Raw genomic sequence first — 23,965 nt, forward strand, 5'->3', positions numbered from 1 at the left:
TCCTGTTGCATGGTCTGGTGTGGTAAGTCCAGATAAGCTTTTCACAAAGCTTTTGGGGAAGTCTTTCCCAGCTCGAGTTTGCTGGCCATGCAAAATCTGCATGGGAATATCATCCCAATCACCCTCTTAGTCAATTCACACCTTCTGTCTATAGGTGAGACAGAAATAAGATGGAAGGAAATTTGCAATGGTATATAAACCATATAATCCAATCACTTTTCCTGCGCAGGAGTGACCATATCTAAAGTCTTTCCAAACAGATGTCTGTGAAGTCAAGAATACTCAAGCCTGTCAGTCACTGGCAGTGTATTAGCAATAATATCTGAAATACCAGCTATAATCTCAAGGACTTGAATGCCACCTCATTTTGTTACTATCCAGGGCAAACGAAAGCATCAAGTAGCCCCACAAAAGTCTTGGATAGACCTGTTGGCCCCTTTCCCAGCTCCCAGCTAGGAAATGCAGGAAGGCAGACAGTTCTGACTGAGGAGAATGATCAACTTTCTGGAGCAGAAAAGATACAGAGAATTGTGGGGATATAGTATATCCATCCTGCAACACTTCACCACAAATATGTAGCACTGATAAAGCTACGAAGGATACAGTGCACAGTGCATCTACACAAGCTCCCAGGCTACAATGGCCATGATGCCCATAAATTAATTTGTAGAGTACACACTTCTGTGCAGGAAAACCCTTAGATATTCAGAATGCTCTTATGAGATTGACAGAACATTAGAGACTCAGGTGTCCTAATTAAAATGAAGGAGAGTTTGGGGAGCTCCTGTGCTCTATGTAACTTTACTCCTGTCATAAGTGGGAAATACACATTGAGAAATTTTTGCATTAGAAAGTGTATTTTTATTTTCCGTTTTCCTTTTGGAAAGCAGAGTTTCCCAACAGCTTAAAGAGAATGTTACTGGGCAAGATCGTCAACAGCATTATGTATGTGGTTGTTTAAAGCTATGAAAATAATCCTCAGAAAAACTGGAAAAATTGTCTCTTTTATACTGATTTCTTGTTCTAAGGACTCAATCTGGTTATTTAAAATTTATAAGCATGTTAAATAGATTTAAGAAACAGAGTAATGTGGTTTTATACATTTTCAACTTAATAGTGCCTTAAGTGTTTATGATAAGATACTGCTGTCACTTGCCAGACTAATTAAAATAGGTTTTTTTTAAAACAAAAAACCCCCCAATAACAACAAAAAAACCCACAAAAAAACCCAAACAAAAACAAAACAAAAAAAACTCAACAAAAAAAACCACAGCAAAAAAAAAAAAAATCACAACCAAAAAGCCTCAACATGTAAAGCAACAACACTAAATATTTTCTGATTTTTTTTAACAGTTCTTTGGGCGCCAGTTACAGGTTTGCAAATTAAGTGCCTGCTCTGACTATGCACAGATATGGCAGATGGTCTTGTGTTAATGAGTTGCAGAAATTAGGAGGTGGAATAACACCATTGTGACAGTGATGAATTTTATCCAATAACTCTCTCTGGGCCTCCACACAGGCACCACATTGCCTTAGTGCACTGAAATTCCCAGTAGCTGCTCCAGTGTGGTGGCTGTATCTCTGCTGTGTCCTCATGTGAAAAAGCATGACCTAGACAGGGAGTCCCCCTGCATAAAGGCATCCTTGCACTGACATTTTTTTTGTGGGGGAGAAAAGTCTTACTCCAAGAAGAGAACTTGAGTAATTAAAAAAAAAAATTACAAGTTTTTCTAATAATAATAATAATTCTGTGACATTATCTAATGTGGGCTGAAATTATATATGTTCAAAACTTCTTTATGTGAATAGTGTCTTTACTGCCTGCAAAGCTTATGTTGCCATCCAAAACTCTATGTCAGGCCTAATTTTTAAATGTATTCAGTTTTGTGCTGATTCTACTTTGATTTCAATCAGGATGAGTTTTACTACTCTCCATTTATTTGGTGCTTTTGTTTAAATCTACCTCAGCATTCCCAGCACAGTTAAGCACCTCTCCCAGGTACCTCTCTCTTCCTAATAAGGAACCAGCCCCCTGCAATGCAAACACCTTCTGCACACGGCTGTTTGTGCAGTTAGAATCGTCCCTCAGAAATTTCAGCAATTCCTGCTTTGAAAATCCTATTAATGTTTTTAATGAGCACTTAGATTTCTAGTATAACTTCTCAATCTATGGACTAGAAGGATGCAAATAAGGAGAAAGTCGAGACAATGAAGAGACTAATGAAGAATACAAGTAGTAAGAAAATAAAGCAGGGGTATTATGTAACATCCCGAGTATAAAGAAAAGAGTAAACACATATAGGTTACATCTAAACCCCAAAAACTTGGTGTATTTAAATGAAATAAATCAAGTTGGAAAACAAAAATAACAGAAGTTTGGCTTCCTGGGATGGATAGTTAGATAGCCTTTACTGAAATTTTATTAAGATATTCCTTTACCAATAATCACAACTGTGATTCCTCCTCTGTCCTTTTCACCATGCTTTACTAATATAATATATTCCTTAAATTCATGAAAGATACTCTTAAAAAAAGATTCATCAGAATCTGGATGAAATATATGCCATGAAATAAAGCTTTTAGTAAAGTGCTGATGTGATTAGTACATGATCAGGACATGAAGGGCTGCAGAATATTCTTAAAGAATGCAAAGAAAGGTTGCAATAAGAACATGATTACAACAAAAGAAAAATTAACCATTACTTTGTTATTGTGGGAGTTTACTAACTGACCAAAAATTTTTCATGCTTTCATACTGAGTTGCTTTTAGACAGTTAGCAATTAATTATTTTTAAAGTTCAGGTTTTAAAATCTCAAAACTACAACACTGAACCATTTGTTCATGGTTTCATGAATTACTTTTTCACCGGCAAAAGTGACCATTATTATCATCATCAACATCATCATAATTGCAGTGAAATAAAAATAATAAGCTAATGTGACTGGTAAAACCTACCACACTCTCCAATCTTGACTTGGGGAACATTGCATTGGGAGCACTGATTTTCCCATTATACTGAGTTAATGTGATCTGGGATTGCAAACTCCTGAATGACTCAGGAATCACTGGACACGTTGCTGAGAGTGCCTGATGAATAAGAGCCATTGCACTAATCCCCAGTGCCCAAGATACCAGAAATGCCATTAACTGCTACCTCCTGGACAAAATCTGGGACTCGGAAATCTTACTAGTGAGCTTCCCGCAAATGACTCCGTTCCGAAATGTGAAACCCCGTAGCTATGTTCAAATGTGAGTCCCTCAGATTACTTAGTGTAGCTTTGAACATATTTATATCCTAGCAGATGCATCTGATCTAACAAGTAAAACACTCCTATTACCAAGTTACTTGATGTTCTTAATATTTTCACCAAATATTCTGTCTTAGCCCTTCCCTTTAACATGGCTGCCTATGTGAAATGCATTCCTGACCTGACAGACACCCTCAGAATGAAACAGAGAACACAATTTTTTAATTTGATAGTATGAGTCATCAATACTTTATCACCTTTAGTAATTTTCCTTGATGCCTTCATTACAGTGGTAACAAATAACAAAAGAATTAACAAACATGGGAACGAAAGCCCCTGAAGTCTCATTAATCTTTGTTTTATTATATCAAAGGCATCTGCTTCTATTACAACAGCCCTTTTATAAAACCTGATTAAAATGGGAGATATTTTAAAGTAAAGATTAAGTAAAAATTTTAAGTGAGGCTAGATGGCACATTCCCAATAGCCTTTTATTAGCAGATTAGATGTGCACCTAAATAAGAAATAATATATACAAATAGATATCAGTATAAACCTTACTTATAATGCCTATTTACCTCCCTAAGCCCTCTTAAACTTTGATACTGAGCAAAACTAGCATATCTTCCCAGTATTGCTATTCATTTTTTTAATCTGGATGTGTCTCTTAATATTGAATGATAAGAAAAAAGAGTTCTTCACCTCTTTTTGGTGAAAAGTTTTTAAAACTTTTCTTAGAATTGTTTAGAATCATTATCATCTGGGGAATGTAAAAAGAACTGGATGGGAATGAAAGAAGAATCAAATGGGAATTAGCGACTTTATACTAACCTTCCTTGGTTATACAATTAAATTTCAATACAATTTCAATCTGTGTACTTGCTGTTAGCATTCTGAAATTCACAGTCCCCCTAAGAAAGGTTGCCCAGAGAAGCTGTGGATGCCTCATCCCTGTCAGTGTTCAAGACCAGGCTGGATGGGGCTTTGAGCAACCTGGTCTGGTGGACGGTGTCCCAGCCCATGGCAGGGGGACTGGAACTAGGTAAACTTTAAGGTCCCTTCCAACCAAAATCATTCTATGATTCTATGAATAATCAGACAGCAGAATGGCAATATTCAAAACTATCTTTCTACTACCCCAAAAAGGAAACAATTAAATGTATATGACCCCCTGAAATCTAATAAGTTATCCAACACTGTCACAGAAACAGTTTCACATTTCACACATATTTAAAAAGGTGTGACTTCTTCCAGTGTAGTATCATCTGTACTGATGAGGTCATTCAAACAAACCTTACCTACCTCTAGACACCTCTCAAGACATGGTCATTTGTCATTTTTATTCATGGGCTCTTTGTCAGTTTGTATTCTCCATCATTGTACAACTGTAAATTCTGTGACAGGGAACATAATTTTCTGCAGTTTTACAAATATCTAATATTTTCTGATGCAGGCTATGAGATGATTTAATACAGAGGCAGTCAACCAAGCAGGCAGGCAGCTTAGCAGGGCAATGCAACAGGCCACACATGGGATTATCTGTCCTGGGGCTGTCCTGCAGCTGCACTGGATGCTGGGCACGCAGCCTCTTTCCAGATGCTATCTTTGGTGGACAAGGTGAGACAAGGCAAGTTGCATTGCTGAGGAGCATCAGAATAAAGGCACTGGAGGGAGGAATCAATTGTAAGATAAATATATTCCCAGAATCATCACCCTGCCCATGCACAGCAGGGATCATGGCACAAACCTCTCCTCCGAGGCTAAAAGCATATAAGTGGTTAACTTATCAGAACTGAATACCATTTTGTTGCTAAATCCTAACATATGAACTATAGTTTTTCATCATGAAAAACCCAAATCACATTTGCCTAACCTGATTTTTTTCTTTTTATGTTAGCTAGTGAAATGTATGTCCAGTGCTCCGTTCTATTCCTAAGCTCTTCTCATGCAACAACATGGTAAACCCACACTTGAAAGTAACCCATGCTTTTTAAGTAGCAAAAAAACCCCAGAAACAAAACAAAAACTGATACCAGAAGAATGCCAGAAAATTGATGGAAACCCTCGAAAAGTGATAAAAGTTGGTATTTAAATAATGAGGGAAAAACCCAAAACAAACGCTGTGTGGAAACTTAACACTTAGCAAAATTATCAGTAAGGAGGAATCTAAGTACTCCAAGAGTCCTGACACCCAGAAGCAGTTTAACCACACATCTCTGACACTATCTCCTGTGCCAGCTGAGAGGCTGATGGGTGGCTGACAGATGCTACCCTGCTTCTTCCTTGTTAACATAGTGCTTTTTTTCTCATTTTATCCAAGATCTGCCCGAAGCAAACAAACTCCTCCTTATCTCTTACTGACAGGTAGGGCAATGCAGCTTCTACAGTGCATTCATCATCTTCTTCTGCATAGGGGTGGGGAAAAAAACCTCTGCACCGCCTAAATTTGGGATCAGTGAATAGTTTCAGAATTTGCATGCTGCACTTCCTGGTGACCTGGCATCATCTAAATGGAGATGGCTTATGAAATGAAAAATTGGATATATAATTCTGTCTTGTTCCTTCCGTGGGACTCATTTTTGCTCATAGCAGATCTGTATAAAAAGGGAGGCTTGCATTTCATCAAGATAACAACATTGAGCACATGCCAGTATGTTACTGAGCCTTCATGCAGGAGACAAGACTTCTGAATAACAAATTAGCTGCTCTTTTCCTGAGTTACGTCTGAAAAACTAATTTGATAATAAAATTTGCCATAAGAACAAGTGGCTTTAAAACAGCTTAAAAGATGTAGTACAGGCTGTGTTCTGGTTCAAATACCAATCTGATTCTGAATAGGTGACCAAAATATTTTTGCTGTTTAGGACAGTACCCTATGCTTATTTTCCTTGCTATGCAATTTTGCAAAGAACACAATTATTGAGTTGTCTATCTAACTCATTAAAGATTGACTCAGGTATTGAACACAATATACTTAATCCCATAGGATTTTTAACAATATCAGTGTAGCTGACAGATAAAGACAGTTTTCTTTCTGATAGTTTCCTCTAAATAGGAATGGAAATAGTCACAGTGACACAGCTGAAACCAGAGCCACGCTCATGTTTCTAGGCTGAGCTACAAGGATTAGTAACTGTCATTTGAAGTAGTGCTTAATAATGGAGTAAGCAGGTTGTTCAGTAAACATCAGTCAGCATTTAGTGATTTGTACATTCAAACCAAATTAGATCTTTGCAGCTTCCAGATAATCTTTCAAACAATCAAGTATCTACAGAAGGGCTGTTGTATCGGTTAATTCCCTTTTCCCATGACCATCCTTCTCCCATTCACAATGTGACAATATTAGATCACCAGGCACCAACCATGTAGTTCCCCACATAAATGGGGAAAGCACAGAGGGTCACACTGGGAATCAACCATCACAGTCAAACACAAGAGAGTCTGAACAGACATGGCCACGGCCCACTCCATGGCATGCATTAGAGAGCTGGGAAAGGGATGACCTCAGGGTTTCTTTGTAAATGTTCTTTCCTAACCCTGCACCATTTTTCACTACCAGTTCTCCCAAACTTTTCTTCTTCTTCAGGTGCAAGTCCACAGTAAACTCCATGGATTTACATCCATTTAAAACATACTCCCATTTTAGGATTTAGGATGTTTATAATCTTACAGTAAGCAGAGAGTTCACAGTAAATCCTTTCAGACATGGACTGGGTTGTAAAATATGTTTGTGAAGTTTCCAGGACCATTAAGTCACTCACCATTGCTAATGTCCTACTTACAGACGCAGCAGTCACAAGCACTTACCTTTGCAAACAAAGCACTTAATATGGAAATATTTGTTCTGAACTCTCAAAACTTCTCCTTTGCATGGGTTTCCACAGGTATTGCAGAGAATTGCGGTACTTGATGGCTTCTCCAGTTGGCTATGCACAGCCTGTGGTTGAGAAACTGCAAGAGAAAACAAAAGATAGAGCATTGTAAGGGCTATTAGGTGCATCTTCTGTAAGATCTACAAAGAATGACAATTAACACCTGGGACAAAACAGATCAAGCAAATAAAACAATTTCAACTTCTGGGGTTGGCCAGCACAAGAGTAAAGATCTGCTAAAGGGGCTAAGCCAAGCCTCACATTACATAACTTTCAAAGGTTCTCCTTGCAAACATTTAAATAATAAATCAGAATTGCTGACAGAGGAAAGAATTCACCTGATCAAGTCTTGGGAGCCTCCACCTGAATTTCAGAAAAAACTGCTTTGTCATATTTTCTCTTCATGAAGTCAAAGACTATAGATAAAAGCTATTGTTTTTATCCAAAATATCCTTAATGAGGTTTAGGAATTCTTACACTGTGAGCTACTGATCTTTAAAGTTCAAGGTAATTGCCTTCTTAACTGACTCATGGACAGAAATATACTTCTGTTGATATTTTGAGTTCCTACTTCTGAAACACTGACATCTCTGCAAATATCACATATCAATAAAGAAAGGTTGCTCTCATTTTGTAAGAAATCCATGATTTCAAGAGATTAGGTTTATCTAGGTTAGCAAAATATTAAGCGAATTAAAAATTTGCTGCCATCTTGTGATGCACATTAGATATTGCATTTATTTGGCTGTTGATAACACAATATAAGTTGGTATCCCAACATATTATGTGGAAAAGGTGAGATATGACCTTATTCTTGCAATTCTGCTGCAGTACTTGCATTAATTTTTTATCACAGTGTACTTAGGAGTTAAGATGGAAAACATCAAGGCAGTTAATTATAGAGGGGCTGTAACTCAACAGACTTGGCTTTTTTCCTGTGTGAAGAACTAATAGCAGGAAAATAGATAAAGCAAATGACATCTTACAAAGCAAATTACATATTTAATGATGCTTTTCTTCTGTAACGTGGCATGTTTATTCCAAGGTTAGATTGCTTATTTCAAAGTGATTGAATTTGTTTAAATTTTAGCTTCAAAATAAACTTATCAACCAATCAGTCAAGGTGGAGCAACCAGTCATAGGCCAATACACTAAGTATGACTGGGAATCACAGAAGTTTCCCTTCAGGGTTTAGTCAAGGGATAATGTCATTGCTGTGCTACTCTTTTACCAATATCCAAAAAAACCCCAAAACATTGTGAAGTAACTTTTTTGTATGAGACTGCTGCAAAACAACTAATAAATTTATAAGAGGATGGATTAAACTCTGACTGGCCAAGATCTTAAGTTTTCTATTTTTATTGTAATATCAGAGTTGCTATTTCAGAAAAAAAAGAGGGGAGGGAATTTATTTTAATTAAAAATCTACTACCAACAAAGCATAATGTCTGTAACATCAGCATAGATAAGGGTGATATAGAGAAGCAGTGATGGTACTGTCACTTAGAACACATACAACAACAGACAATACTATAATGAGTGAGCTCTTATTCTTTAATATCTGACCTTGTTGTTCTTCCTTCTCTACTCTCCCCTCATCTCCACTGCCAGTATGTTCTGCAATTCCTAAAAGGCCTTTCCACACCCACTGAGTTCAAGGACTCGGTATTTCAGTGAGATGCTGAGTCTCCCCTTCCACCCAGTCTTCCAGGGCAGTTGCTGCAAGTTTTGCCCAAACTGGCACTTTCTACTCTTGTCTGTAAAGTGTTTTTTCTCAAGAAGATATATGGGCTGAGCTGCTTATAGCATTATTCACCACCCATTAAGATGCTGCCTTGTTTGCTGAAATTACGTGTTCTGAGATTGTCAAAAAAAGTCCTGCTCAAGGCAGTGTGAACTTTGGAGCAGTTACTGAAGTCCTGGTTATAATTAAGGACATGTCCAATAAAAACAAAACAGCATGACAGGCAACTGGAAGTTTATAGAAAGGCACATGCCCAAATTTGCACAGAACAAACAGTGCACACAGTTTGAGCTACTATGAGGGTATGACTTATTCCTCAAAAGAAAACAGAGGAAACTGCAAACTTTGTAATACTTAACTTTTGACATGAGAATTTCTCTTTACTGTAATCTGCCCAAAACAAACTACCCACCCTGAAAAAGAATCAACCCTGTAAGAAACAAAAATAAGGTATTTTCCCAAGTTAGTTAACAGAGCTAAAAGTTTATAACTATAAATAAAGAAGGTTTACTCCCTCCAGAATTACTAACAAGCATCAAATTTGTAGCACATAATTCATGAAAGACTTAAGAAGAGCTGACCATACCCAGACCATTTTGGCCTATACAGTTGCATAGGCAAATATAAAATTCTGATTGGAACAATTAAATATTGACTTTTCTTCACACCCAACTCTTCCTATGTCTCAGCCTTTCAGAACAGCATCTCTCCAGAGGCATCCACGCCTGGCCCGTTTAGACAGCCACCAGTTCCTGCTGTGGTGTTTCCCACAGGCTGGAGTAACCTGGCCCAGGAGACCCAGCACTGCACACAGCATGTGCTGAGAAACCCAGGGCTGGAGAGCCCCGAGGGCAGCTCACCACAGCAAACATACCCCCCTTCCCCAAAGTGACAACAGCGTCACATTCCAGAGAAAATGTCACTATTGCACCTGGGAGTTCAATGCTGCACTTCTTGCAAAACAGCAGAAAACTAAAAATTGTTGCAAAGTTGTTTGGTTTTTTTGGTCTGTTTTGTTTTCTGAAAATTGTTGCAAACTGAAAACGTGGCAGAAAACAGAAAGTTTTGCTTTGCATGATGTGTTTGGTGCTCAGTGTCCAGAGCTGTAGGGCAGGACAACTTCACACATTTCCTTCTTTCTGAGTCTCTGAATTGAGGTTTAAAATTCAAAAAAACCCAACAACTCAGCTATAAAATAAATTAAAAAGGAAAATATGTAATATTGCTTTTGGTATTCTTCCATTAATCTTGAAGTAACACAAAGCATATTTAAAATATGCATGGGAGACAAAGGAAAATTATTTTGCTTTTCTCTCTGTTCAGAACTAAGCTACTTGATATTTCACAGAAAACCCCAGTGGGAATACAGTGCCTTTGAGATCATTACAAAGTGGTCCTTCTGAAGACAGTTTAAAATACTTATTCTTTCATCTAGCACAACAAAATTATATAATTAATGAAATGTTAGTTTATATTTTAAAATACTGAAACTTAATATGCTTCATGTTTAAATTGCAGCTGCTGACAACTTTGAGAAACTAACTCTACTAGTGAACTTCACATTTTAACTTATGTTTCAAATCACATTTAAGGAAACATGTTTACATGGCAATTTTCAGCATTCTACTTTTATGCCTTTATGTATCAAAATCAGTCTTTGATTTTGATTTCAGCAGAACACACAATCAACATATTTAACGAGTGAAATAATGAATTTCTGGCAGAATGTAATGATCTGAGCCTGGTTATCAGATCCTAACTAAAGAGTTCATTAAAAATTAAATGCTTACATTATATCCTAATTTGTAGAATTTAATGAAAGTAGAAATTTCCTTCTTAACTTTAAATTACTTTTTCTAAACTGAAATACAACTGAATGCCTGATTCTCTAAATTTCCCTTTTGCCCATACTACATACGACATTCTGCTCTAGCAGGTGTATCCTCACCGATTCACCAATCCTTAAACCCTAAAAAGATCTGACTGCACTCATTTTTTGACAAGGACAAACACTGGCAAGAAATGAACGAGCAAACAGTTTCCACAGCACTTTTTTGTGCAAGACTTGTCTGTTGGGAACATCATTACCAATAATCTTGCCAACTGCCCAGCGCTCACACATCTCTGATGTCAAGACTCAGCCTCTCTTCAATAGGCTACACAGTACATCATTCTGCAGTTCTGGACCAAGTAGGGCTCATTAACTAGCAATGGTTTGTTACAAATTTGTCAAACAAGATACATTCCTTAGACTTACTTCTATACTGCATGCTCAAGATGTGCACTTGCTGCAAGTATCATGGCGAAGGGAGGACAGTGGTATCACTTGTTATTAAAGCTGCATTACACACCTTATGGCCACTGTCAAGTGAAGTTTTCAGTCTGATTATAACTTTCACAGATTCACAGAATTTTCTGAGTTGGAAGGGACCTGCAAGGATCATCGAGTCCAATTCCTGGTCCTTCACAGGACATCCTCATGAATCACACCACGTGGCTGAGAGCTTTGCCAAACTTTAACCATTTACTTAGATATTACTCACATTTTGTGTTTTCGAACGCATTTCTTCAGGGAAAATTTCAGACAAGCTGTTTCAGCTTTTTGTAAGGATGAAAAAAAATAGTATACAGTATATTGGTTTTCAAGGTTAAAAAGAAAGCATACCACAAAGTTTTTGAAAGTACTTGGAGTAAAGGTTGTAGTCTGACATTGGTGAACATTGTGCAGGCACACCAGATCCATGAAAAACCACAGTATGTGGTAAAAAACCCAACTCTTTGAATAAGCCCCTTTGGCATTGCTAGACTAAGTAGGATTTAAAAGCAGGGGAGGGCAGGATAAGGTGCCAGGGACGAGGACAAGATTTGGCTGAGACAGGAATGTTTTGGAAGCAGTACAAGACAAGCTGACGGCAGTGACAGAAGGGAAAAGATTCGGGAGTCCCTGGTCATGCTCTGCTTGGGAGCCTGGGATAAAAAAATGTCATCTCTCTGCTGTGAGCAAAGTGCTGAGGGAAATCAAACCCTTGGAAAAAGATCCAATCTAGGATCGGTCTATGCAGAGGATGACACACCCCTCTGCTATCAGGCTCTCCAACAGCCAAATGAAATAAGTCTTCATGGGAGATTACAGTATGGATGAAGAAACATGGTCAGAAAAACTGCAGAATTTAACATAGCTTTTTCCAGTTCGGTGCTTTTTGTTTTTTAACTCTGCATAAGAAACTATAGAAGCCATTACTGAGCTTGGAAATCAAGTACTGAAAATTACACATGTAACCTGAGATCAAATCTCAAATATGAAGTTTAATAATAAAGACTTTCAACTTCTTTGTTCACTATATGGACACTATTACGGCCACATATCCCATTTACTCCACATTATTTAACCCTGTTTTGAAAAGCCAGTTTATTAGATTTATGGCTCTTAGTGACTACAGAAGCCTGAAATGACAGAGGGCCAAATGACACAATTTAATATTAGAATCTCAGAATCCTCAAATGGGCTGGGTTCAAAGAGACTTTAAAGATCATCCAGTTTCAACCCTCCTGCCATTGGCAGGGACACGTTCCACTAGACTATGTTACTCAAACCCCCATCCAACCTGTCCTTCTGTGATATGCTCATTTTAGAGTACTTTGATATAAACTAAGGAGTAATTGGAATGGAGAGACAACATTCATGTGAATAAATATTTTCTTCCTAATATTTACAATCCCAAAAATTACCAGTCAATTCAGGGAAAGGCATAATTCCTCACCAAAGTTCCTGGAAGGATAGAGCAGAACCAGAGCCTAAAGGCAACAATATAAGGAAAACCAAAGGGCTTGGCAGGGGTTACCTCCTCTGTTCTTTTTGTGGGTTATTCTGGGGGTTTTTTATTGTGTTCTGGAGGTCAGGTTAAAAGAGTGCAAGCCTTTCATTTCAGGTTCATACAAATACAGTATCATTTGCCTTTAACAGCAACTCTCCATTAGCAAAAAAGCTACATTGATTTTCTTTAGCAACTATCAGAACTACAGGCTCCTCTATAAATTCACAACCTATTACGTTTGCTTCATATGATGAAAACATTTTTTTGAGGGGAAAAATACTAGAAAGACATTAATATTTAAAATTATCATTATCAGCTGTTTAGTTCATAATAATGTTCAGCTTTTTCAACAAAGTCAAAGGCCACATTCCAACTCTGAACCAAAGATGCACCGCACTGACAAGGGATATTATTCTGCACAAAAGAATTATCAGCAAATTACCTCTGTGCTGACACTGAAACCTTTCATCTCTATAGCTAGAGGTGGTTACTAAAAATGAAAACAAACAAATATGAGACCCAAATGCCATTTACTCATTAAGTATTTGAGAAACAGGACAGAAGTATTGATTGGGGACATACTGTATCAAGTGATTTGGGGAGGGTGGGGTTCACAGCAGCCTGAAGGGGAATTAATTTTGCAATCTTCCCAGAGAAGGATTAAAGTAGAAGCAGACGAGTGGGGCAGCACCCATCTGGAATTAGAGATTGGAGTTTAAGTTGTTGTTTTACCAAAACCTTTTTGTGTCAACTGAGTCAAAACACTCAGGGTCGAATTTAAAAACACACAGATGAAAGCAAAGGAAACAAGCATTTAAGTGCCTCTGAATATCCAAGTGAAGCATTACTCCTGCTAGCCCCGCTCTCTCCCTGTCTTGTGCCTGTGTGTAAAATTCAGTGAGGAGGAGTTGTGATGGTGTGAGGCTAAGGATAACACAGAAGTACATAATACATGCAGTGTTCAGAAAATGACATGGGTGTAAGGGGATTGGGTTTTTTTTCCCTAAGAACTGGTGATTGATTATGGAGCCTTGAGGGGGGGGGGTTGAGACCTCACTCGTTCTTTCCACAGAAAGGATGGAAAAAAAAGTAATTGTGTAATGGGAACTCCATAAGCTTCCCCCATCCATCCTTCCAACTGCACTTGGCAGTGGGGTAGAGTGATTCCCTGGCCCCAGCCCTTCCTGATCATGCATCTGGGTAGTGAGGGCACTGCGGGAGGAGGGAGCACAGTGTGCCCAAATGGATGAGCACTGGCCTAAGGAGCGGACGTGTTAGATGTTCTACAACAGCACATTTAATAACTAGTGGTAACCTGGTTTACCCTATTTCTCAATTAGCACCTTGTCTTAAATGCCTTTTCAAATGTGTTTCCCCACTTTAAGGTGCCTTTCTACTGTAACATAATGCTCTGTTTTTCTGAATGTCTCACAACAAAGCAGCAGAACACAAGGATAGAGGAAAAGCTGAAGAAGTTTTGCCCTGAAGTGTCCATATTATGTAGTCCCTCAAGCCCTCCAGCAGGACACACAGAGGGCTGAACTGTCCCCACACCAGCAAGTTCACTCCCCTTGTCCAAAATCACAGAATAGCATGGTTCAAAAATCATGTTCTTTTTTGAAACGTATACCTGCTTCTACTACCCATAAAAAGGCACTTCTTATGCATCATCATCAGAACAGAAACCCTTGGCTGACATAGGACAGCAGGCAGACAGCACAGCTGAGGCCACCTCTGCTTTTACTGCCAATTACAGTTTATGGGACCAGAGGCAAAGGAGAGGTATTATCCAGCAGAATGTGAATACAACCATCCACAAAAGACGCAACACAGCTGAAGTATTCAGCACACAGGAGCTTCAAATCTCACCATATGCTCAGTGCAAAACTCACATCACATAAACAAATCTAACACAAGCTAACCTCCTGCCCTCATTATTATAATAAAACACTTACTGAATCCAAACACGGTTAGTAAAAATCCAAACACGGTCTGCTGAATTTTAGTAGCTGCTACTGCAGCATTGTAAAGACTATTCTTGTATGGGTTTAGCTAGATTACAATGAGAAAGGGTATAGAAAAAGCACTCAAATATATCTGCATAAAGCAATAGGTGGGGTTTTTTTCCCCATTATAATCTAATATAAACTCTAAAGTCAAATTAAATAAAATGAGGAAAGTTTTCAAATTGAGCTGTCTGTTGAGTGCCAGAATCATTATAATTTCCAAATCATCATTCATATAATTAAAAGAATACAAAGCATAATTTAAAACAAATGTTTAACCATCTTTCTCCATTCTGCTGTGTTTCCACATAAACACAGAATAATTATTCTCGTGACAGTATCAGTGATTTAGTTACCGCAGCTCCAGATAAAAAAACAAGTCATTTCAGGTCTAGGCTCTCCAAAATGTGGAGTCATCACACTGTACCTGTATCTTCTGGCATTCCCACATTAATTCCCTTCCAGAGGGGAAACGCCACCAGGAGCACCGCTGCTGTGTGGCTGGTGGCAGGAGCTCAGCCGGCCGGTGGGGAGCAGGATCCGAAGTTGTGCCGTCACCGCTCCAACACCAACACACCCGGGGTCAGATGACTCCTGCAACACCCACGCACTGCCAGGAGCCGAGCCAACACCTCACTGTCACCACCATGTAAAAATAGCATCCTACAGAAGCCTAAATATTGTCACGTCCATGGGGTATGCCACCACTGGCAGGGGCCCCGAGGGACCGGATGAGGGATGTGCCAGCAAGGGGTGTGTTTGCACGAGGTGATGCCACCCCTTCCATAGCTGCTGCAGCGTGGTACTGGGCACCTGGGGAAAAAGGCTAAAAGATGGAAAATTTGCAAACTCCTTGCCATAAATTGAAAATATGGGCTGAGGTAGCGGGGAAACCCCTCTAACGTCCCCCAAGCACAGAGGTCCCTTCCCCCTGGTGCAGGAGGCATGGTCCTGATGTAAGAAGGAGATGATGTAATTAGTGAGATGCTCTCACTGTGAGATACCTGGCAGGCAAAAATCTCTCCCGATTGTTCATGTGGAGTTGGAATGTGTATCACTGGAATAACAATGATGTGCTGAGCTATTTAAAGCACTACATGGGAACAGAATGAGCATTTCTATAAGGACTTTGACTTCAGAAATATATATGATGAGTACACTACTGCCCTGGGCCATGCCAGACATGGTCTGTAACTTTAAATAGCCCCCAGCTGACACGGCCTGAGACCCAGGGCACAGATCTGAAGATCCCAGGTTCTGCACAATAAATCAGAACTATGAATTACTCCATTTAAAAAAAGTCTTTTATATGTTATCTTGCGGTAACTGACTTTTGGCAATATTTGATTTCGTTCAATTCTGTTGTGCTGCCTGTGTGAAGCCAAATCCATCTCTACACTCTTTTGGATCACCATCAGCCACCCTGGCTGAGCTCTCCAGATACTGGCAGGATTTGGCCTACTTAGTTTTTCCCAGCGGCTACTTCAGCTTGGCAGAAACACAGGAGGCACTTTGCTAAACAGCAATGCTCTGAAGGCATGTAAATTAATAGGCAGGAAAAGTGAAAGGGCTTTCACTCTTACACAGCCCTTCCCTCTGCTTGCCAGGCTTCCAAGGCTAAATGCTATGTAACTTGCATTTTGAGGTTGTACCATCGTAATGCAGTCACACAGTGCACTAATTTGTATTTACAGTTCTAGGTGTGATCCATGAGCCTCCCCCGCGGTCTCACTGCTGGTTACAGCAAAGCAGAAATCACACTTGAGGAGCTCCGAGGGTTTTGATGGTGCTTCTGTGAAACTCCAGCACAACTCATGTGCTTCCCAGGCACAAAGCACGAGGCCATTGCACTTCATTAGTGTGATGGGCTGACCTGAGGGAGCGTGACAAGAGACAGCAGTGACAGCAGCACATGTGAGAGCTCAGAGACCTCCTGCTGCAAATGATCCAGAAAGCAGTATAGCTTTAACCTGATTTCTCAAATCAGTATAAGCCAAAACCCCCTGTTTTAACAGTAATAACAGCACATTGCCCTTGCTACGAAAAAGGTCAAGACACTTGGCTCCTCTTACAACCTCAAGTCCTGATAGCCACAGCACTGCTCTCACCCATCCTGTGTTTTAAGTTTCCTTTCACCAAGTTGACCCAGGTCAACTCCTTCACCAACGTCTTTGCAAACAGCAATCAGACAGCTTAGTGGTGAATTTAGGCCACTCTGAAATGGATTAGTTGGCTGCAACATCTTTATAGTCTATGGTACCATGGCTATAAATAGCATTTTAAAAAAGATTTCAGATCCTTTCCTAATTAACTCGTGCTTTTTTCCCTGTATTCACTGCCCTCTTCCCAGTGAAAGCTAAAGTGAATGTCAATAGCAACTGGACTGGTCACATAGTTTAGTTTTAGGTAGTTCCTATGAGGAGCAGAGAGTTGGACTTGATGATTCTTGCAGGTCCCTTCCAACTTGAGATATTCTAGGATTCTATGATTCTTTGAAGGGGACAGTATATAGTCTAACCATGTTCCTGTTCCTCCATGCTCACACCACTTCGCTAGACCTATTTTAAGCTTTTTCCATAGTCTATCTCTGAAAATATGTTTTGGAATGGAAAAAAAGTTTTGGAACTTTTTGGAAAAAATGCTTTGGAACAATGTTAGAGTTTTATCCTTACTATGGAACAATGTTAGAGTTTTATCTTCACTATAAAACATGAAGTGTTTTCTAACTAAAAACTTTTTTAAAAAATCAGTGATATAACACCACCTGAGATTCAGGGACTTTGCAATATACTACAGGTATGTACCTGCCTCCTAACAGCAAAAAAACTTGTCCCTGGACTTTAAGTCACTCACCAAGTTTCTACCCAACCACATATATGACTCTTTAACTGCAAATGGAGACTACAGAGTCCAGTCTCAATAGAGATTAAGAAATTTACTTTTCATAAATAATCTATAATTAATGAATTTTACTTTGAAAATGCTGGAAAATACAAGAAATCATATTTCACAGATTTTCTCAGTACACTTTAAGATGTCTTTCCTTCTAAGTTGCAAAAACTGGTTATCGTGCTGGTTATCATTCTTTTCGCCTTCGGTAGTTTTGATCCACCTTAGTGTTCACTTAGAGTTTCTATTGAGGATAATATGATCACAAACAGAGGTACTGAACTCTTCTCTCTGGTAACCAGTGACAGGACCTAAGGGAATGGCCTGAAGTTGTGTCAGGGGAGATTTAGGTTGGTTATTAGGAAAAGGTTGTTCACCCAGAGGGTAGTTGGGCACTGGACCAGGCTCCCCAGGGAAGTGGTCACAGCACCAAACCTGACAGAGTTTAAGAAGTGTTTGGACAACACTCTCAGGCACACGGTGTGATTCTTGGGCTGTCCTGTGCAGGGCCAGTATCTGGACTTTGATGATCATTGTGGGTCCCTTCCTACTCAGGTTATTCTATGATATGAAAAATGCAACAAAATTAAGCATATCTCTGCATATAGTGATACATATTTTGGCAATACTTCATCACTAGGACAAAAATAAAATTAGGAAATAGATGTTTCCTTTTAACTATCAAAACTTATTAATTGAACTGATGTTCCTAGCTCCTGTGTTCAAATTTGGAACTACTGCTGAATGGTCCTCGCCCTTAAGTACTTACAACACAAATAAGAGGACAAACCCATGACAGAAGTGAAAATCAGCAGTAAAAGGGTAAAGATTTACTATGAATGAGTTGGGTAAATTGTCTTTCTACAACTAAATTCATGTCTTCCAACTTTCTGCACAGACTCTCCTGCATCAATCCCATCCCTGCTGGGAATGGACTTGCAAAGTCACCCAACTCTGCCCTTGGTGACCTGTTGCATGTTACCAAACCCTGTCCTGCTCAAAAACTGCCTGAGTTTAAACATCTGGCTCTCAAACACCTCCATCCTCAAGTCCATACACGAGAAAATATTTCTCATCAACTGCACAGCAATGAGCCTGTACATGGTCATCTCGAACAGAAACATACGCACACGCAAGTCAGAGAAAGTGGGCTCTTTGAGTACAAGGCACTGAAGTATAAGAACCTGCTTTAGCAGGGAGGTTGGACTAGATGAACTCCAGACGTCCCTTCCAACCTCAACCACCCTGTGATTCTGTGGCAATCCTGCATATTTATGAAGCAGGAAAAAACAGGCGGAGAATCCACTTTGAGCTCTGCATGACAGAGCAGGCAGCTGTGCTTGCTCCAGAGGTAACTGGGTCATAAATCCCTTTCTGCTCCTTGCTATCTCTTGGGAATAAAGAGCTTCCTTCATCCCTGAAATTCACGATGACAGCCCTTGTCTGCTGACCCGCAAGTTGGATGACTGAAACCAGAACTTCTTCCACTCCCAACTCCTTTCTCCCAGCGGGGACGTCTCTACAGCAGACCTAGATGCAGATCAAAGGGTGCACTAGCTCCCGTTGCTCCCCCAACTAGAATGACAGCACCACCTAGTATTCTTCAGAAAACTGTACATGCAAAGTAGTGAGCAGAAATCAAACATAAAGCCTACAGAGCCTTTAGCAGAGATTTTATAACAGGAAAAAGTGGTACATCAAACCTATAAATGGCGTGGAAGAAAACACTTAGAGAACTAAAAAAAACAAATCTTGTCTCATAACGAGGTGACAGAGTACAAGCATGCCCAGAATGTGGTCTGCAAAGTGACACAGGTCAAAGGATAAAGGGATACAGTCTGGTTAGCAGTGAAGAGACAATGAGAGACACAGCGATGGTCCCGCAGGTCACACACCTTCAGAAATGAACCTGCCACACGGGGAAACCGCTGACCCTATGAAACCGATAGGGATGGCCAGCAAAAAATGGAGTACACATCAGATAAGAAAAGATCTGCTTAAGTAGAGGTCATAGGCTACAATTTAGCTCAGAAAAAACTGCCATGTAATAAGGATAAGGCAAGCAATTAACAAAAGGTATTAGTTTCTAAAAGGTCAGGCACTACAAGGGACTAACCAGAGAAAGGACTGCAGAGTACATGAGGGAAACTGTACACCTAGAGGTAAGCTGGGAAAGGCAACAGGATAATGGGATGTATTGTATTAAGGGAAGGCATCCTGGTAGCAACAGAAACGGGACTGTAACAAGAACCACCAAGACAAAAACTAGAATCTGAGTCCAGCATTTTATGGGAGGGAAATCAAAGAAGCAGAACGAGGCAATAAATGCCAGTTAGTAAGGCCAAAAATTGCACTTGGTAGGCATGAGAGTTAGAAAAACTAATTTATAATATCTTTTAATACAGGAAGAATTAAACTAGAATTCAAAGTTGACATTTAGGGGATCATGAATGGTGCAAGAAAGATGACAAGCACTGCAAAGATGCCAAGATAATTTTTGGGTATTTCTTCTCGGAGTAAATGAATGCATGGGGAAGTTTTTTAAGGGAGGATTTTTCCATGTGGGCTGATGCTACATGCACACAAAGAGAGAAAGAGATCACTAACTGTTAATTTATCATTGTTTTACATATAAAATTACCATTTAAATTGTCTGGATTTTTAATCAGTGGAAATTTCAAGTGCTTAAATAGAGAATAAATAGAATTATTACCTAAATAACTAGATAGACTTCAAAGGATCTTCACTGCACTGCTCTGTTCTGAAAAATTACACAGACATTGCCATAATTCTGCAATCATCAGCTACCTATCATTCAAAATTATTAAATGATAATGTGGGTTGGGTGCTATTTAGAAAAAAAGATTCAACCTCTCAAGTATTTTAATTAGAATCAGTACATTTAACGTTGAAGGCATCTTACAAAAAAATAAAAATGAATGCACACAACCATACCCCCCCCCCAAAAAAAAAAAAAAAAAAAAAAAAAAGAAAAAAGAGAGGAGGAAAAAAAAAGGAAGATTTTGAGAGTTAAGAGGCTTGGGTCTAGGTCTCATGTGCCTGGGAAGACTCATGTGCCTGGAATGTCACACACATAAGTCCAAAGCTCCAAGGCTGAAAACCCCCTCCTCGCATCTGCTCCCTGGCACATCCAAAGGCAGATTGAGCTGATTTTTCACTTTCCATTTCCCAGCTGTCCGTGGAAGACTGCAGGAAAGTGCCTTTGGCTTCCTTCAGTTTTCCACATGTAGTGGATGGTAAAACAGCTCTGTGTGCTTGTCTGTATCTTTTCTGAGTGTGGGGTACTGAATGTTTTATTCCGTGTCACCCAGTGGATCTGAAAAGCTTCCATTTGAAGAGCTACCTCCCTTATTTTCCAAGAAAACATGACTACAGAGACCTTTATGAATCCTTGCCACATTTGCTGGATATACTCTTCCCACAAGCCTGGGCTGTCTTTCCACGAAGTCAGTCTGGCTGTGGTGTGGCACTATCAGGATAATAACAGATGGCCAAACACACAGGCAGAGACCATGCTCTGCAAAAAAGCTGACTGTCATCTTCAGATTAGGGCAATCTGCAAAAGTGGCAAGGTGAGTTTAATACCAATAGATCGAACAGGGAACCACAGCCACAACTCCTCTCACTCAGAGGCTCAAGCGGCAGCAAATCTAACCCTGGTGTTAGCACAGACAGCTCTGCTCCAGTTTGTGCAGGCAAGGAGAGAGACACTGAAATCAAGTTTAGCATCCAGACTGTGAATCCAAAGTGAAAAGCCCTGAACAAGAAATCTGTCCCACAGGGCAGAGGGTATTTCAGACACATCCTCATCTGCAAGACTCTGCATCCTGTGCACACACATCTAACTCCCAGCACTTTAATCCTTGCATTTAGCCCCCAGTGACCACGCCAGAGAACATTTTTCTACCTTTTGCTTTCCAAATTCCATTCTCTGTAAAGAAATGTAGCTGCAAAGCAGCAGGTCAGATCCAAAGCCTACTTAAATACATTCATTTTGGTTGATGATCACTGAGGAATTTGTCAACAACACGGAGTGCTGTTTTGAAAGTAAAAGAGAAGTCATCACTGGAAATGTGATGCTGTTAAGATTTAACATTGTTCCCAGTAAAGCCCACCAGTAAAACTATTATTGATCTGCGTGGAAGACTTTCAACAGCATTAATTTCTGAATTCAGCCAAGTTTTGATCTTAGCAATTGGTTCATCACAACCAGAATGTGCCTGAGGTTACATCAGTAACATCTGAAATGCAATTATGTCTCTGAGCTCACTTTGATACCAAGAAACAAAGCAGATTCTTTTTTTCTTGGAGTACGTCTAAATTAATTGATATTCTTTATTGCTCAGTTCCAACATAAGTTAGCTTGAAAATTTTAAGAATCAATTTAAAAAAAACCACTGTACACTATATCTATTACTATTCTGCAGCTCCCTGGCTGTCTGATAATCACTTCTAGCACCTCCACCAGTTAAGTGGTTACTCAAGCCATATTCCTGCCAGTCCCCTCATCTTTAGGGCATTAGTTTATGGAGAACCATGATCCGACATCAGAAACTGTCATTTTGTTGCTGCACCCCTGCTTGGCATCACTCTTCAGGCTGGTATTTGGTCCACCTGTGCCCTCAAATGGAGGAGGGGAACAAGCACATTCCCTGGCTTGGAAAGGAGCAAATGTTTCGAACTGGGGAAAAAGAGTTTAGAAGGAATTTCCATGGCTCATTTCTCTTTCCATTCCCTGGTACAAACAGAATAATAACAACAACAATGATGCCTGCTTGTTACAGAAACATCAAAAAGCAAAAGCAAGATAAAATAATATAGAAAGCAGTAGTTCATTTTGCTAGCCAAGCCACAATATATCACCGCCAATCATTAATTAAAATATAATTTACTAGCTTTATACTAATGCTATATGAAATGTGTTTCTAAAAGGATTAGAAACAACAATTTAAGGACCTTTCCAAAGGTTATTTCTTTTTTTACGTTGTATTCTACAGCATATAAAAATGACTAAAATAATTACATTGAAATATAAAACTGAACTCCTGATTTTATTTGCTCTGCTTAATTTGGCATTAAGGGATTAGATGCTATTTTATTGCAATCACACAGTTACTTCAAATATATATATAGGTATTGATGTTACTGAAGTGCTGGTGCTAAAGTCACACTACCTTCCACAGGTGCAAATTAGTTAATTTTGATGAATCTGTCACAGTATAAGAATTTCTTCTTAGATTCAGTTACACCCCTACAAACCTAGTTCTGCTTCATCCCCATCAGACACATCAGCACGTTGCCTCCCTTTTCACATTTAGGCTACAAAATTTCTGCAATCATTTACCTTTAAACACCACATTCATAGCAGAAACATGTTATATTCACACAAACATGACCCTGGAGCCTCCAGCCACAGTGCTACTTCTTGCACAGTTCTGCAACTAGCAGTTCTATTACTGATGGTACTTTTTGGAGCTATCTATAAAACATGCCTTGTGACCAAGTTTTGGGTTGCTTAATTTGCAACCCACTGCCTCAGCAAATGAGTTTTATTTCAAGCTAAATATTCTGTTCCAAAGCTTTATATTCACCTTTTACATACAGAAGTTGAGATGTGGGAGGAGGGCTTGGACTCGGGAATTGGATTTTGGGGGTCTCAAACCACCACAGGGACGAAGCAACATCATCTGATAATATTATGTCTTATTTATAAAAAGAAAGATACTGCACATCGTTTTTCCCAGGTGACGTACAGATATGCAATTCAGTGAAGGACAGATGAAAATCCAGTGCCAAATCCCACATTAACCTCACCTCTCCAGTTTCAACAGGGTTGAGCTACAGGCAAAGTACGTTAATTGTGGCGAGTGAACCGTAGAGTGGTCTGGGGACAGGAGATGCTGAAGCCCACTAGTCCCCATCCAGCCTCTGCACCCAGGTTGCTTCTGCATGGAGACTTTAGTTTAGAAGAGGTGAGGGAAACTGGTGGCCAAGGTCTGGTCCCAGTGTTTTGTCAGGGTGAGGCTATGGCAAGCACAAAAAAGGCTGCTACAGTCTTCACATTGCCTTTATTTACTTAGTCCAACTCACTGAAGAAGAAGGAGGAAGAGTAGACTCAGGACAGACCTTAGTACTGCTATATTTAAAGAGCAGCTACAAAAGGGATGGAGGCTCTTCTCTCTTTACAAGGAGCTATAAGGACAACACCAGGAGAGGTTTCATCTTGATATAAGAAAGGAATTTCTCCCAGTGAGAGCAATTATGCCCTGGAACAGCCTTCTCAGGGATGTGGTGGACTCTCCTTTGCTGGAGGTTTTCAAGATGCAATTGGAAAGGGTGCAGATAATCTCATCTAGGTTCCTTTTCCCA

At 39.5% G+C, this 23,965-nt stretch overlaps 1 protein-coding gene across 14 annotated transcripts in view; it reads right to left on the minus strand.

The window, feature by feature from the left end:
• The window catches only part of ABLIM2 (actin binding LIM protein family member 2), a 140,449-nt gene that overhangs the window by 94,764 nt on the left and 21,720 nt on the right, over window positions 1-23,965 (minus strand). For 12 of the 14 annotated variants that reach the window (XM_064653330.1, XM_064653329.1, XM_064653323.1 and 9 more), the window contains exon 2: window positions 7,057-7,200. In XM_064653330.1, coding sequence (XP_064509400.1) covers window positions 7,057-7,200 — 144 coding nt within the window. Of the gene's footprint in view, window positions 1-7,056; window positions 7,201-15,113; window positions 15,203-23,965 lie in introns of those variants that run through there. The other 2 variants (XM_064653317.1, XM_064653320.1) reach the window with 2 other exon arrangements.

Source organism: Pseudopipra pipra, chromosome 4 (genome assembly GCF_036250125.1).
Source record: "Pseudopipra pipra isolate bDixPip1 chromosome 4, bDixPip1.hap1, whole genome shotgun sequence".
Lineage (NCBI taxonomy): Eukaryota > Metazoa > Chordata > Aves > Passeriformes > Pipridae > Pseudopipra > Pseudopipra pipra.